The sequence below is a fragment of the Chanodichthys erythropterus genome, chromosome 17 (assembly GCF_024489055.1).
Source record: "Chanodichthys erythropterus isolate Z2021 chromosome 17, ASM2448905v1, whole genome shotgun sequence".
NCBI classification, from domain to species: Eukaryota; Metazoa; Chordata; class Actinopteri; order Cypriniformes; family Xenocyprididae; genus Chanodichthys; species Chanodichthys erythropterus.
The window spans coordinates 4736842-4751015 of record NC_090237.1 but is presented as its reverse complement, the minus strand read 5'-3'; the positions used below and the strand labels follow the sequence as shown (position 1 = coordinate 4751015).

Here is a 14174-nt window from a genome sequence, read left to right as displayed (position 1 = left end):
CTGATATGATTGTAAAGTGCTTTGGGTGTGCAGTAGTGCATAGGAAAGCGCTATATAAATGCCTCATTCATTCATTCGAAGATGGTGGATGCGTCAACACGTCTGACATAAAATACATCAGTAATGCTCCTTGTGATTTTCTTTAAAGCTTTTACTTTTCTTAAAAAAGGCAGTTGCTAAGAAGTAACTAAATGGGACTAGAGGTTGTTGGGGATGTTAAACGTCATCAGCTGAACAGAAAAAGTCATGTACTCACTAGACACTTTCACACCTCGTTGTGTTTATATTCCCATTCTCGCAAACTATTATAACTTGAAACATAATTCATAATATAGTTATTTTATTTTTTTAGGTGAATATACTATCAGACTGGTGAATGGTAGTAATAACTGCTCTGGGAGAGTTGAGCTCCTTTATAATGACCAGTGGGGGACCGTGTGTGATGATTCCTGGGACATGAATGATGCTGATGTGTTGTGCAGACAGTTGGGATGTGGACGAGCTGTTAGTGCAAACTCCAACGCTCATTTTGGCCAGGGAAGTGATCCGATCTGGTTGGATGAAGTGAGATGTTCAGGAAGGGAATCATCCCTCACACAGTGCTCACACAAACCTTTGGGAAACCATAACTGTGGTCATGAAGAAGATGCAGGTGTCGTCTGCTTAAAGGGTAAAAATATATATGTTTTCCCCAGATCCAAGATGCCATTGTATATTGACTGTTTTGCTTGTGATGAAAAGAGTACAATAGTGATTGAAAACAACATAAACCTATGGTGTTTAGTCCCAAATAATTATTATATTTTAAAAAAGCAGACGGGTTTGGTGCTTGTCTCCTAACAGCGACTGATGGTTTTAGCGACTTTGCAAGTTTAGCATGTTGTTAGATGTGAGTTGATTCATAATATAGTTATTTTATTTTTTTTAGGTGAATATACTATCAGACTGGTGAATGGTAGTAACAACTGCTCTGGGAGAGTTGAGATCCTTTATGATGACCAGTGGGGGACAGTGTGTGATGATGACTGGGACATGAATGATGCTGAGGTGGTGTGCAGACAGTTGGGATGTGGACGAGCTGTTAGAGCACACTCCAACGCTCATTTTGGCCAGGGAAGTGGTCTGATCTGGTTGGATAATGTGAGATGTTCAGGAAATGAATCGTCCCTCACACAGTGCTCACACAAACCTTTTGGATACGAAGACTGCGGTCCAGAAGAAGATGCAGGTGTCGTCTGCTTAAAGGGTAAAAGTATATATGTTTTCCAAGATCCAAGATGCCATTTTATATTTACTGTTTTGCTTGTGATGAAAAAAGTACAATAGTGATAAAAACAACACAAACCTAGTGTTTAGTCCCAAATAATAATTATATTTTAAAAAAGCAGAAGGGCTATGCACACAATGTCAAACACATAAAATATACAAATACTTACAACATAGTTTTTAATCACATTGTACTTACATTATTTCACTATTCATTTTTACACAGATACACACAGGAGCGTTTAAAAGCAGGTGTCTGTCAGTGGATATATTAGGGATCCGCTGATAGACGCCTGCTTTTAAACTCCTATCTAGTGCTTCATTGCTAAGTGTTTAACTAAACCTTGATAGGAGAGATTAGTGAGCAACTGAAGTCGCGTTTCCACCAAAATTACCTGGAACAATTTGCCCCAGGAACTTCTCCCCCCAGACCTGTTGCTGTCGGCTGCTGCGTTCGAAATTGAATACTTCTCTACTATATAGTACACAAAAAACAGTACGCAAACAGAGTAGTATATCCAAATTCAAAGTATTCGAAAAACAGTAGGTGAATACTATGAATTCCAGCTAGATTCAGAAGTGCGCATACGATGAACACTTCACTATCCCATGAGGACACGGGAGAGGATTTATGAATGGAGTTGAAGGGATGTAACTGGTGCTGGTAAATCATGTGACAGTAACAACATGGCGGATGTAGTACGTCTGGATTTCATTCATACTACACGCATATATGAACATATAGAACATATATTTTCAACATATATTTTCAAAGACTGTAAGTAAATTTAAATTGAAATGTAGTACCTACTCAGTACGCAATTTCAACGCAGCTTGCATTTCCATCGCGGTCTAAAGTACTGTGATCCCAGGTAAAAAAAAAAGTACACTTCTATAATGTACTTAAAGTTCCCTTTCGTGGGAACTATCGACGCTACGTCGAATGACGTGATGGGAACCCTCTGCATTTTGTGTTTGTGAAGCACCTCTGTATCCAACCAATGAGGAAACGTGACGTCAGAGGTGGGTGACGTCACGGACCAGGAAACTATAAAGCATACCCAGAACAAAGAATACTAGCTTCTGTTGTCTTCAGCAAGCGTATATTGTATATTGTCTCTGTATATTGTGTGTCTTATTTGGTGTTGTTTGTCTTATCACATATAAATAATCATGATCTCTTCGCCTGAGGACGAGTATCTCACACGAATCCATATATTTATATAGAAAAGACACGTATTATGGTGAGAAACAGCAGTAAAGTGGGAGTGAGTATGCCCAGGCAGCTCTTGAGGGAGCCGTCTGTGTGCACTGTAAAAACTCACTCTCAGGACACTGTGCTCCAGTGTTTCCCGCGGATCAGGTCCCGCTTCTGCTGAGGCAGGCCGGAGGCTCCATTCGTGGGGTTCACAAATGGATCTGACAGAGGGGTTAGAGACGGGCTCCGCCCTTTTTCTGCCTTCACCTGCCAGGTTCAGTGCCGTCTCCCAGGTGGAAGCACGCTCTGCGGTTTCTTCCCCCGGGTTGAGGCACCGATATTCACATGTCCAGCTCTGAGGAGGTGCATATTGTGATATCGATCTGAGGATCGCCACCTCACAGTCACACACATATAACAAATCAGTCGTGAACAGCAGTTTGATTTTCCCCCTGTGCTACACTACAAAGCGAGTGGGGATACACACGATTTATGTGTCGTTTGCTGGGAGTGGAGCATGCACGTCAGCTCACAACTGACAGTGACAGTGTTCATTCATAAAAATGTCTCGAAGAAAAGTATGCACTAGCGGGAGTTTTGTAGCTCCACTCCTGTTGGCTTTATTCTCGAGGGAATAAAAGTCTAATCTCGGATCTTGCGCTTGCCGAGGCCGCACGTGGATTGGGTTTTCTTTAAAGAATATATGGCTCGGATCTCGTGTTACCGAGGCAGCGCGTAGATTAAGTCTGCAAGAATGAATACACGGCTCGGGTCTTGCGTTTGCTGAGGCTGCACATGTATCACGTGTCCGTAATTATGCATGTGTGGGTGTGTGTATGTAGCCTATATATATGTATGTATATATTTATATATTAAGGGATCTGAGCAGACAGGAGTTTCCCTTTCTCTCTTTCCCTAAAATACCTTGCGAATTATTACAAGCTATAATTCTTTTTTGCATTCTAAATATATTCAGTCTGTTCAAAAATATATATATCTATATATATTTATATAAGAACTGGCTGCATTTAATTTGAGGATTAAATGAAATATTGAATACACTAAATTCTGAGGAATTTAAAAGAAAGTGTCGCCACCCTTGTTCCCCCGCAGAATGCTTGGGGACAGGCGACATAGCCGAAGTCTTTGTGGGGTAACACAGATCTGCGGACTGTAATTATCACCAAGAAGGCTTCGAAGAGGTCCTGATGCCAGTGGCACGGGACATTGGAGGGCAGCCCCCTCCAGAGAGGGTTGGGTATTAAAATACTTGGTACCCATCCCTCTTTGGCGCCCTCAGGGGGCCGTTCTGCTAACCCTGCCACCCAGTGTGCTTCAGGTCGCAGCGGTCTCCACCGATCCTCCAAGGAGGGCCGGTCATCACTTGATTCGGCTGTTCCTTGCCGGTTCGCCGCTTCAGGGTGCCAAGTCAAGTGCTCAAAAAACACCAGAGGCCAGTCTCGAGAGACTGGTTCCCTTTGTAAATAAGGCAGAATGGAAACTTCTCCCAAATATTTCAAAATGGGTGCTGCTCAGAATAGAAAAGGGTTACAAATTCGGGTCTCGCCCGCCCCAGTTTAATGGGGTCCTTCCCACAGTGGTGGCCCCCGAGCAGTCTCTGGTAATGGAACAGGAGGTTATGGCGCTCTTGCAAAAAGGAGCTATAGAAGGGGTTCTCCTCCCAGCAAGCTTTCAGGGTTTTACAACCTATACTTCATGGTTCAAAAGAAGGATGGAGGGTTATCCCACAGATCAGGTCCGAGGACTGGTTTGTTGTGATAGACCTGAAAGATGCTTACTTTCATGTATCCATCCATCCTTCTCACAGGAAGTTCCTCAGGTTTGCTTTCGGGGACAAAGCTTACCAATACAGGGTTCATCCTTTCAGCCCATCATTATCACCCCGCACGTTCAGGAAGTGCGTAGATGCAGCGCTGGCTCCATTGAGACTCCAGGGCATCCTCGTGCTGAACTATATCGACGATTGGTTGATATTAGCTCAAACAGAACAGTTGGCAGTTCAACATCAAGATGTTGTTCTGTCGCACATGAAAAAGCTTGGGCTGAGGCTCAATGCCAAAAAGAGTGTGCTGGTTCCGAGTCAGATTGCAAACTATCTAGGAGTAATCTGGGATTCTACCACGATGCAGGCGCGGCTGTCTCCTGCTCATGCCAGTCACTCACTGTAAAACAGTTTCAGAGACTGTTGGGTCTGATGGCAGCTGCGTCCAACGTGATTACTATTGGCCTTCTGCACATGAGACCCTTACAGTGGTGGCTCAGGACCAAGGGGTTTTCCCCTGAGGGGAAATCCTTTTCGCATGATCAAAGTCATGCGGTGATGCCTTCGTGCTCTGGTCATGTGGAAAAACCCTTGGTTCCTGTCATCATGAGTGGTCGCTTGGCTCAGGGTGTCTGGGAGGACCATCAGTTCCTGGCACTTAAATCGGCAGGAAATGATGGCGGTATTTCTTGCAGTAAAATACTTCCTCCCAGACCTGAGGGCATTAAAATGTGGGAGCAGACACCCTGTCGAGGCAGGGGCCGAGGCCCGGGGAATGGAGTCTCCACACTGAGGTGTGGAGCTCACTTTGGAAAACTTTGGTCGAGCTGAAATCAACCTATTTGCTTCAGGGGAATCAACCCAGTGTCCACTGTGGTTCTCCCTATCTCATTCAGCACCACTGGGTCTGGATGCCATGGTACAGACGTGGCCGAGGCTGCGCCTGTATGCATTTCCCCGTTTGCTCTGCTCCCGGGAGTTCTGGAGAATGTACGCCAGGAAGGGGTCAGTCTAATATTGATAGCCCTGTACTGGCCAACCAAAATATGGTTCTTAGACCTAGTGTCACTTTTAGATGGCTCCCTGATGGAGCTTACTCCATGCCCAGAACTATGGAGACTGTGGGCCTGGCCTCTGAGGGGGCCAGGCTCATAGATGGTGCTCTCCCAACTGAGGTTGTGGAGACCATACTCCACTCCAGAGCTCCCTCCACGAGGAAGTGTATGCGGCCATTTTGGCCATACTCCTGTGGGGGATTCCTCGGTAGGTTGAGACCCCCTTTTTTATACGCTTCCTCCGTGGTACTCTGAGGCTGAGGCCTTCAAGGACTCCAGCCTGGGACTTGGCCGTGGTATTAGAAGGGTTAGCCGAGGCTCCCTTCGAACCACTAGAGGAAGTTTCAGAGAAATTCCTCACCCTTAAAGACCATATTTCTACTGGCTATTTCATCTCTTAAAAGAATTGGAGATCTTCAAGCACTTTCAGCTGCTTCTTTGTGTTTGGAATTCGCACCTGGAATGGTCAAAGCGTTCCTGCACACTAGACCAGGCTATATGCCTAAGGTCCCCACTAACGTCCCAGGTTCCATCGTACTTCAGGCCTTCCATCTTCCTCCATTTACAACTTTGGATCAGGAGAAACTCAATCTGCTCTGCCCAGTGAGGGCTTTAGATGCATATGTCCACAGAGCTGCCCTGTGGAGCAAAACAGATAAATTGTTTGTGTGTTTTATGGGTCTCATTAGAAAGGAGGTCCAGCATCTAAGCAGAGAATGAGCAAGTGGGTGGTCGAGGCTATCTCACTTGCTTATGAGGGTGCCGGACAGCCATCTCCATTAGCTGTCTGTGTTCACTCGACTAGGGGTATGGCGGCCTCAAAGGCCTTAATGTCAGGAGTATCCATTTATGACATATGTGGTTCTGCTGGATGGTCATCCCAGCACACATTTATTGGTTTTACAACCTGGACATAGGCTCCTCTCCGGGGTCCTCAGTTCTGTCTACATGATAACAGACAGGTACTTGGTGATACGGTGTAGTTGGGATAGCGTTCCCATCACGTCATTCGACGTAGCGTCGATAGTTCCCACGAAAGGGAACGTCTCGAGTTACAGATGTAACCCATGTTCCCTGAGTAAGGGAACGAGACGCTACGTCACATTGCCATACCCCCGGCATACCTGTGAGCGTCTAGCTTTAGACATATTCCAGAAGCTAACGTTCTTTGTTCTGGGTATGCTTTATAGTTTCCTGGTCCCTGACGTCACCCGCCTCTGACGTCACGTTTCCTCATTGGTTGGATACAGAGGGTTCCCATCACGTCATTCGACGTTTTCTCACACTAATTTTGTACTTAATATACTAAAAATTCTTCTTTAGTACTACTTAAGATAATCTTATGATCATCTAAGTATACTCAACTGTGCTATTTTGAGACACCATGAAATATGAACTATCTCTGTATTTAAAAAATATATTTAGCTACCACTTGTAGCACACTATGGGTTCAAATGTACTATACATGGTATCTAAATAAATTTTTTAAATACAGAGATAGTATATATAAAGCACATTTTAGTTCATATTTCATGCTGTCTCAAAATAGTACAGTTGAGTACACTTAGATGTTCTTAAGATTATCTTGAGAAGTACTAAAGAAGAATTTTTAGCATATTAAGTACAAAATTAGTGCACGAAAATAGAGCGCTTTAAGTATATTATAGAAATGTACTTTTTTTTTTTCACCTGGGGAAGATTAGTCTGGTAATGAACGCAGGACTGTCCCCGACTTTCAATTATTACTTTACAGTTTTTAAACAATTTCTTTAGTATAGATGCATCAACAATTACTGTAGTGTCTTGACAACTAACTATTTAATAATAATTTAATATTAAATCTTTCAAATAATAAAGGTCATTTAAGCAAATGAAACAAACATTTTGATTGCATTGGAGAAGGCAGTAATGGGGTGTATTTGAGGTGAATAACTTTTAGGACAAAGTAATAGATGATTTGTTCAGCTTTTTATCATTTGTGGCATTAGCATGTGTTTTCATTTTCGTGTACATTATTTGTATTTCCTCTCATTAGGTGCATGTCCTGACATAGAGACTGAAGAGTGGTGTGTGCAGGACAGGACTTAGGGGCCCCTGGGCTTGAGTTTATGTTTGGGTCCTTCCTACACAACAAATGACATCAACTAACATCATTACGGAGCACAAAATACACAAAAAATAAAATATGCTTTGAGGTTCCTAGAACAGTTAATATGCCTAGCTTAGCTAATGTTTAGTAGTAATATTAAATAGTCATTATAATACAATAAAATACATGATGTGTTTTCTCAGTTGAGAGATCAAAACCCTGAAATAACACAGAGCAATAAAGCCAGTAAAACAGTATTTTAAAGTGCATTGTCATATCTGTGTCGTCTTCTGTCAGATTTCTTAAATTTAACCAATAAATTCGATCAGAATACAAAGACACTGTGTAAAAAATTGAAGTCAGTATCAATATCCATCTTTGAATTTGCACATACTGTTTTATGCAGCTCAGACATGGCATGAATGGGTTTACACAGCAAATTATAATTGCATAAATATGTTCAGAGATTAAGAGAGAGGGGAAACTGCTACTGGTTGAAAGTGATAATCCATAAAATCATATTACCAGTGACTGTATTTATGATTTATCAGCCATTTTGCCCAAAATCATCTTAATATGTCTTCAGTTGCTCATTGTTGCAGTTGGTCTGATGCTCCCAGTCATGATGGCATGACTTACCGTGACTCCTTTGTGCTCAGCCCCTTAATGGCTGCTTGCCAGACATTGTACTTTAACAAACTCCTCCTAGAGCTTTATCAGATCAACATCATATTTGGTCAGTCTAATCTAAAGGCCTTTGCGGCATTAAATTGGATGTTTCGCCATGAATCAGCAAGTTGTCGGATATACAATGTCCAATCTGCCTGGCCTGAAGACATCTACATGCCAGTATTCAGTTAGTCATAGCACCACCTGCTGGCAACAGGAAATTACATGCTTTGCACTGTAATTTACTCCATGGCTGCGTTCCAGTTCGGTTTTTAAATGCCCTTCCCTCGCTAACTTCACTCGGTCTCGTTGACTCGGATGTACGTCATTGCTTACGTTGCACGAGTGCCCACTTCTGGCGGAACCTTTGTATGGGCTGAACTGAAACGTCCTAAGCCCTTGATCACTTGGAATCCACAATGGAGCTGATTTATTATTTATTTTTTCCCCTTACAAAATTGTTTAATACAGCATTCTATATGTATATATGTGTGTTTTAAATGTTTAAAAAATAATTAATATATCATAGAGTTGTTTGTGGTGGGGTAAATTAAACGCGATATGCGGTGACGTCACAATCGTGTTGCATTGTGGGTTATGGAGCTGCCTGAAGTGTACATATGAAGTAGACTCGCTCCCTTGGTCAAAATCGAGGGAGTGAGGGTCTGTCCATATAAACTTCCCTCGTCCACTTCACGAAGTGGAACGCACTTCAAAATGGCGGCAGGGATTCCCCCGAGGGGAAGTGTTTAGGGAAGTTCGCGAGTGCATGTCTAAAACCAAACTGGAACGCTGCCCATGAAACATTTAAATATGCCATTAAGTACCAAATACTTAAAATACTACAAAAATAAAACAACAAACAGTTACTATATGCTTAAATTCACTTGAAAGTGTCCTTATACTATATTTAAACTCTGTGAATCCGTCTGTCTGCGATCTGTAAAGGTCTTTAGGCATAATAACTTAAAGTGGGTAAAATAACATTCCAAAATAAAATAAACACATAACTATTCTTAAGAAAATATAGAATTACGATAAATAATATCAGAATAATATATTAATCTGCAAAACTAATTCAAATAACTGAGGGTTATTTACAATAATAATCCTGGCCTGAAAACATCTACATGGCAATATTCAGTAATAGTCAAGCCGCCATCTGTTGGCAGCAGGAAGTGTGGCACGTGCATGCATGTCATGCGGTGGCCTTGGGTGCAAGGCCCTTTCAACACAGCTTGGCAGCTTTAACTTATTTTATTGTTGCTGTCTGTTTAATCTTGATGTTTAATTTTTATTGTTAGAAAATAACAAATTCATAATCTTAAACAGTTTTTTTTTTTTTTTGTAAAATATTTAAAAATCACATACCTCATACAAAACAGAAAATAATTTCACTGAATATTTGTAATAACTTTTTAAAAAAGGTTTCAGCCTCTTTTTTGTGCAATATTTATGGAAAGGACCATTTATGGAAAGGACCATGAAGTTAATGGGTATTTAATATGTTTTATGTTCCACCAGTGTTGAAAACTCTAATCTATTCCAGTACATCTATTTAACACAGGATTTGACTTGTCAGTCTTCAACATGTACTTGCAAGATGTTGCCCAAAGCCCCATGCATGACCATCACATGAACCGATTCCAGCATTGAGGTTGTGGGTTTTACATCTGTAAGCATCAGAAAAGTACCAATTTATTTCTTTCTATACTTGACAGCTGATGCTTCATTTCTAAATTTACACTAGAAATTAGGCATAAATGGTTGCTAAAGATAAGATGACATTGTTAAGGCTCTCAAAGTTATTAGGTCTCATCAGGTCACGTTTTGACTCCTAAGGGTCTTTTGCTGTTATGGAAGTCACAGACAGCAGTAGATCTCTGACAATGATAAAATGCCAAGACTGTTGCCTTAAAGGGTCATGAAACCCCATTTTATGAGCTGTGAACAGATATGTATAGGCTGTACATCATTGAAAACACTAAAGGTACTCATTAAACTTATAAAAAGTTAAAATTAGTTATTTTTGCATTTTTCAGAGCGATTTCTATCTTCCGGTTTGAAAAGCAAAGTCGGAGCAACGTCACAAAATCTGACGTCATCGTGTACTACTGGCAAGATCTGGAGTGCTGACTGACTCCAAGTATGGGCTGGTCGAACATGCTGACGTCAACAGTTTCTGTATTTATTCATGAGATAAAGCTCATTCAATCCAATCACTGCGCTGTAGCATAAGATTATAATTGCGGTATTATGCATGAGGAAGTATCACTTCTCTATCCTCGGTCTGTTGTCATTCAGAGACATACCATTGGTGTTCGTTTCCTCAGTGCTACAACACAAAAATGTGTTTTCCTGCGACGTGATGAGAGTAGAAGTTTGGGTGCATGTGGATTATAGTAAAACAATCTATCAGTGCAAATGGAAAATATGTTCGCATGAGATCGCATTACTACGGAAGAGGATTAGGGCCAAGCAATAATAAAAAAATAAAACCATCTCGAGATTAAAGTTGTTAAATTTCGAAAAAAAACTTTTTTTAAAAAGATTTAATATAAGTCTAAGGTGTCCCCTGAATGTGTCTGTGAAGTTTCAGCTCAAAATACCCCATAGATTTTTTTTAATTCATTTTTTTAACTGCCTATTTTGGGGCATAGAAATTAGCCGATTCAGGGTGTGTGGCCCTTTAAATCTTGTGCTCCATTCCCCAAGAGCTCGTGTTTGCCTTAAACAACATAAAAAAAAGTTCACACAGCTAATATAACCCTAAAGATGAAGGTTAAATCTTTACAAAAAAAAAATCTTTACAAAGTGTGCGTTATGCAGCATGTCTAATTGCGTAAGTACAGTGTTTATTTGGAAGTTTACATTGATTCTGAATGAGTTTGAGGCTGTGCTCCGTGGCTAACGGCTAATGCTACACTGTTGGAGAGATTTATAAAGAATGAAGTTGTGTTTATGAATTATACAGACTGCAAGTGTTTAATAATGAAAATAGTGACTGCTCTCTTGTCTCTGTGAATACAGTAATAAACGATGGTAACTTTAACCACATTTAACAGTATATTAGCAACATGCTAATGAAACATTTAGAAAGACAATTTACAAATATCACTAAAAATATCATGTTATCATGGATCATGTCAGTTATTATTGCTCCATTTGCCATTTTTCGCTGTTGTTCTTGCTTGCTTACCTAGTCTGATGATTCAGCTGTGCACATCCAGACGTCTAATCCCTTTCATAATGTTGCGAACATGAGCTGGCATATGCAAATATTGGGGGCGTACACCCCAACTGTTACGTAACAGTCGGTGTTATGTTGTGATTCACCTTTTCTTCGGAGGTCTTTTAAACAAATGAGATTTATATAAGAAGAAGGAAACAATGGAGTTTGAGACTCACTGTATGTCATTTCCATGTACTGAACTCTTGTTATTTAACTATGCCAAGATAAATTCAATTTTTGAATCTAGGGCACCTTTAAATTTCGAGAAAAAGTCAAGATAAAATGTTGAGAATAAAGTCATTAAATTACGAGAAAAAAGTCATTAAATTATGAGAAAAATGTTGTTAAATTTCGAGAAAAAAGTCAAGATAAAATGTTGAGAATAATGTCATTAAATTATGAGAAAAAAGTCGTTAAATTATGAAATTGTTTTTATAATTTAACGTTTTTCTCGTAATTTAATGACTTTATTCTCATAATTTAATGCGTTTATTCAACATTTTATCTTGACTTTTTTCTCGAAATTTAACATTTTTCTCATAATTTAACGAATTTGTTCTCGTAATTTAACGACTTTTTTCTCGTAATTTAATGACTTTATTCTCAACATTTTATCTCGACTTTTTTCTCGAAATGTAACAAGTTTTTTCTCGAAATTTAACAACTTTAATCTCGAGATGATTTTATTTTTTATTATTGCTTGGCCCTAATCCTCTTCCGTACGTTACAGCGGAGAACTCAATGTCAAAAAAGTGCGGCTCATTCACCTCTGCCTGCTCTATCTGCGTTCAAACACGCGAGCGTATGTTTCTCTTAGCACAGCAGCACATGAGTGTTGTTTTGTTTTTTGCCCACGATGCGGTCAGAACTGTGGTTTGAATATGAACACATAAATAATACGATTATTATGATATACATGTGGAGCGCACATATGATCCGTTTCAGCGTGGAGCTTCGCGTTGTGTTTAACAACACTACCCACGTGGATAGCTCTACAGAATAAAGTATCCGTGTTTAAAGTTTTTATTTCACACACTCTCCTGCACCAAACATTAACCAGCACGGTGTATGCACACATATTTCATCAAGTCTTCTTCAAATAAATTATATGTGCAAACTGGACACTGATACAGTGGTGTATCCTCTCTGATCGCGACAACATGATTATCCTAATAGACAAAAGACTGATTTTGAGACTGCAGTGCTCGTAAACGTAATCAAAGTAGCCTATTATTAGCCCTATTAAATATTCTTTCTCATTTCTCCCTTGTGCATGGGAGTTTGTTGTCATTTTCTCCGTGCTCATATATTAATATTCATTATTCTGTATAATGAGTGTGTTCTATGTCTGTGTTTCATTGGTTGTTCTCTCCCCTCTTCCACACTCCCACTTTTCCAGAGCTTTACACGCCCATTTTAACAGAGTTTTTTGAGCTTTGAGGTGTGAACAACCAGGGTAAAACAGGGGGGTTTCATGACCCTTTAAGAAGAAGTCAACAGTTAAGTTACTTCCTAAGTCATGTATAGAAGATACTGACATAAATATCAGTCATCATATCTGTCAATAATGTCTTAGTAGGATGATATCTAAATGCTTAGTTTTATGATCAAAGCTCTGTATACAGAACACATATGATGCAATGGAATACAATGATAATTTAAAGATGAACAAATAAATCTTCCTCAAAAGCCTGATGATCATATTTAAGACTCATGTTATCAAGTAAACCTAAGTTGCTTCAGTCCAGTAAGTGTTCATCTTGAAATATTACTAACAATATCAAAGTTATTCTTATGTTTACTTCATAAATATCAGTAAACAGAAGGCATGTAGTATATTGTGTACAACAGTTTTGATCATGTGGATAATTCTGTATCAAATATGATACAGTATATAGGCTTTATGGGGTTAAAAAGATTTATTTGAACTTCACTGCATATATTTGTCCAACAAGCTGTGACCTCATTTGCATAATAAACACATAACATCCTCTGATCGACCGCTCACGGAAGTTCAACGCACTCACTGGAATGGTTTATTTGCAAATCAACTAGTTCACGAGGACGTGGTTCTGTTTACATTTGACTTGATGATATCAGTCCAGGAATCTTCACTCATATTCCCATTTACTCTGATCTTCCAGACGCATTTTTAACTGTACCTGTTCATGCATTTCAAAAGCATTACAGATTTCACATTCACTTCAGTGGAGGAATGATCTTTCAGGCTCTTCCACAAGCACCTGATGCACAGCCTTCATCACACTTACTATCATGATCATAATAATACTTTCTGGGCTGATCTCTCATAAACTTTTACAGTCACTACCATCAAACAACGACAATACATTACATATGACTTACAAAAAGGGGGAAAACATATATAACTATTCAATAATAAAAACCCCATAAATACATCTTGTCTGTACAAAACACTTGCTCTTTTGCACAATCGAATTAAATCTGCACTAAACCCTGCTCTACTGTTTCTCCACACCCATGTCTGTGTTCCTTTGAAACTATAATGCAACACTTCTCATGTTACTGGTGCCTTAGGGTGAATCACTTTTTGTTCCTCATTTGCATGCCATTTTGGATAAAAACATCTACTAAATAAAGGTACTGTAAATGTTACCTGATGACAACAGATGATAGATGGCTGGTTTTGTTTGTTTTGTTTTTTTTTTTTTTGTTTTTTTTAACCCAAAGCTTAGTCTGTTTTTGATACTTAAATATATTTTGCACTATTAAGTTTCTGTAATAATTTTCTTTATGCTTAAGGCAATATTAAAGACATTTATAATTTTACATCAGATTTCTATTTCAAATACATGATGTTCTTTTGAACTTTCTGTTCAGAATCCTGAAAACTGGTTTCCACA

At 39.6% G+C, this 14174-nt stretch overlaps 1 protein-coding gene across 4 annotated transcripts in view; it reads left to right on the top strand.

Annotated features, from left to right (window-relative positions):
- LOC137004317 (deleted in malignant brain tumors 1 protein-like) overlaps positions 1-7640 on the top strand; it is a 48359-nt gene extending 40719 nt beyond the window's left edge. For all 4 annotated transcript variants that reach the window (XM_067364546.1, XM_067364547.1, XM_067364548.1 and 1 more), the window contains exons 12-14: positions 353-670; positions 929-1246; positions 7338-7640. In XM_067364546.1, the coding sequence (XP_067220647.1) occupies positions 353-670; positions 929-1246; positions 7338-7390 (689 nt within the window). In that variant the 3' untranslated portion in view covers positions 7391-7640. The remainder of the gene's footprint in view (positions 1-352; positions 671-928; positions 1247-7337) is intronic.
- Positions 7641-14174: the final 6534 nt, after the last annotated feature.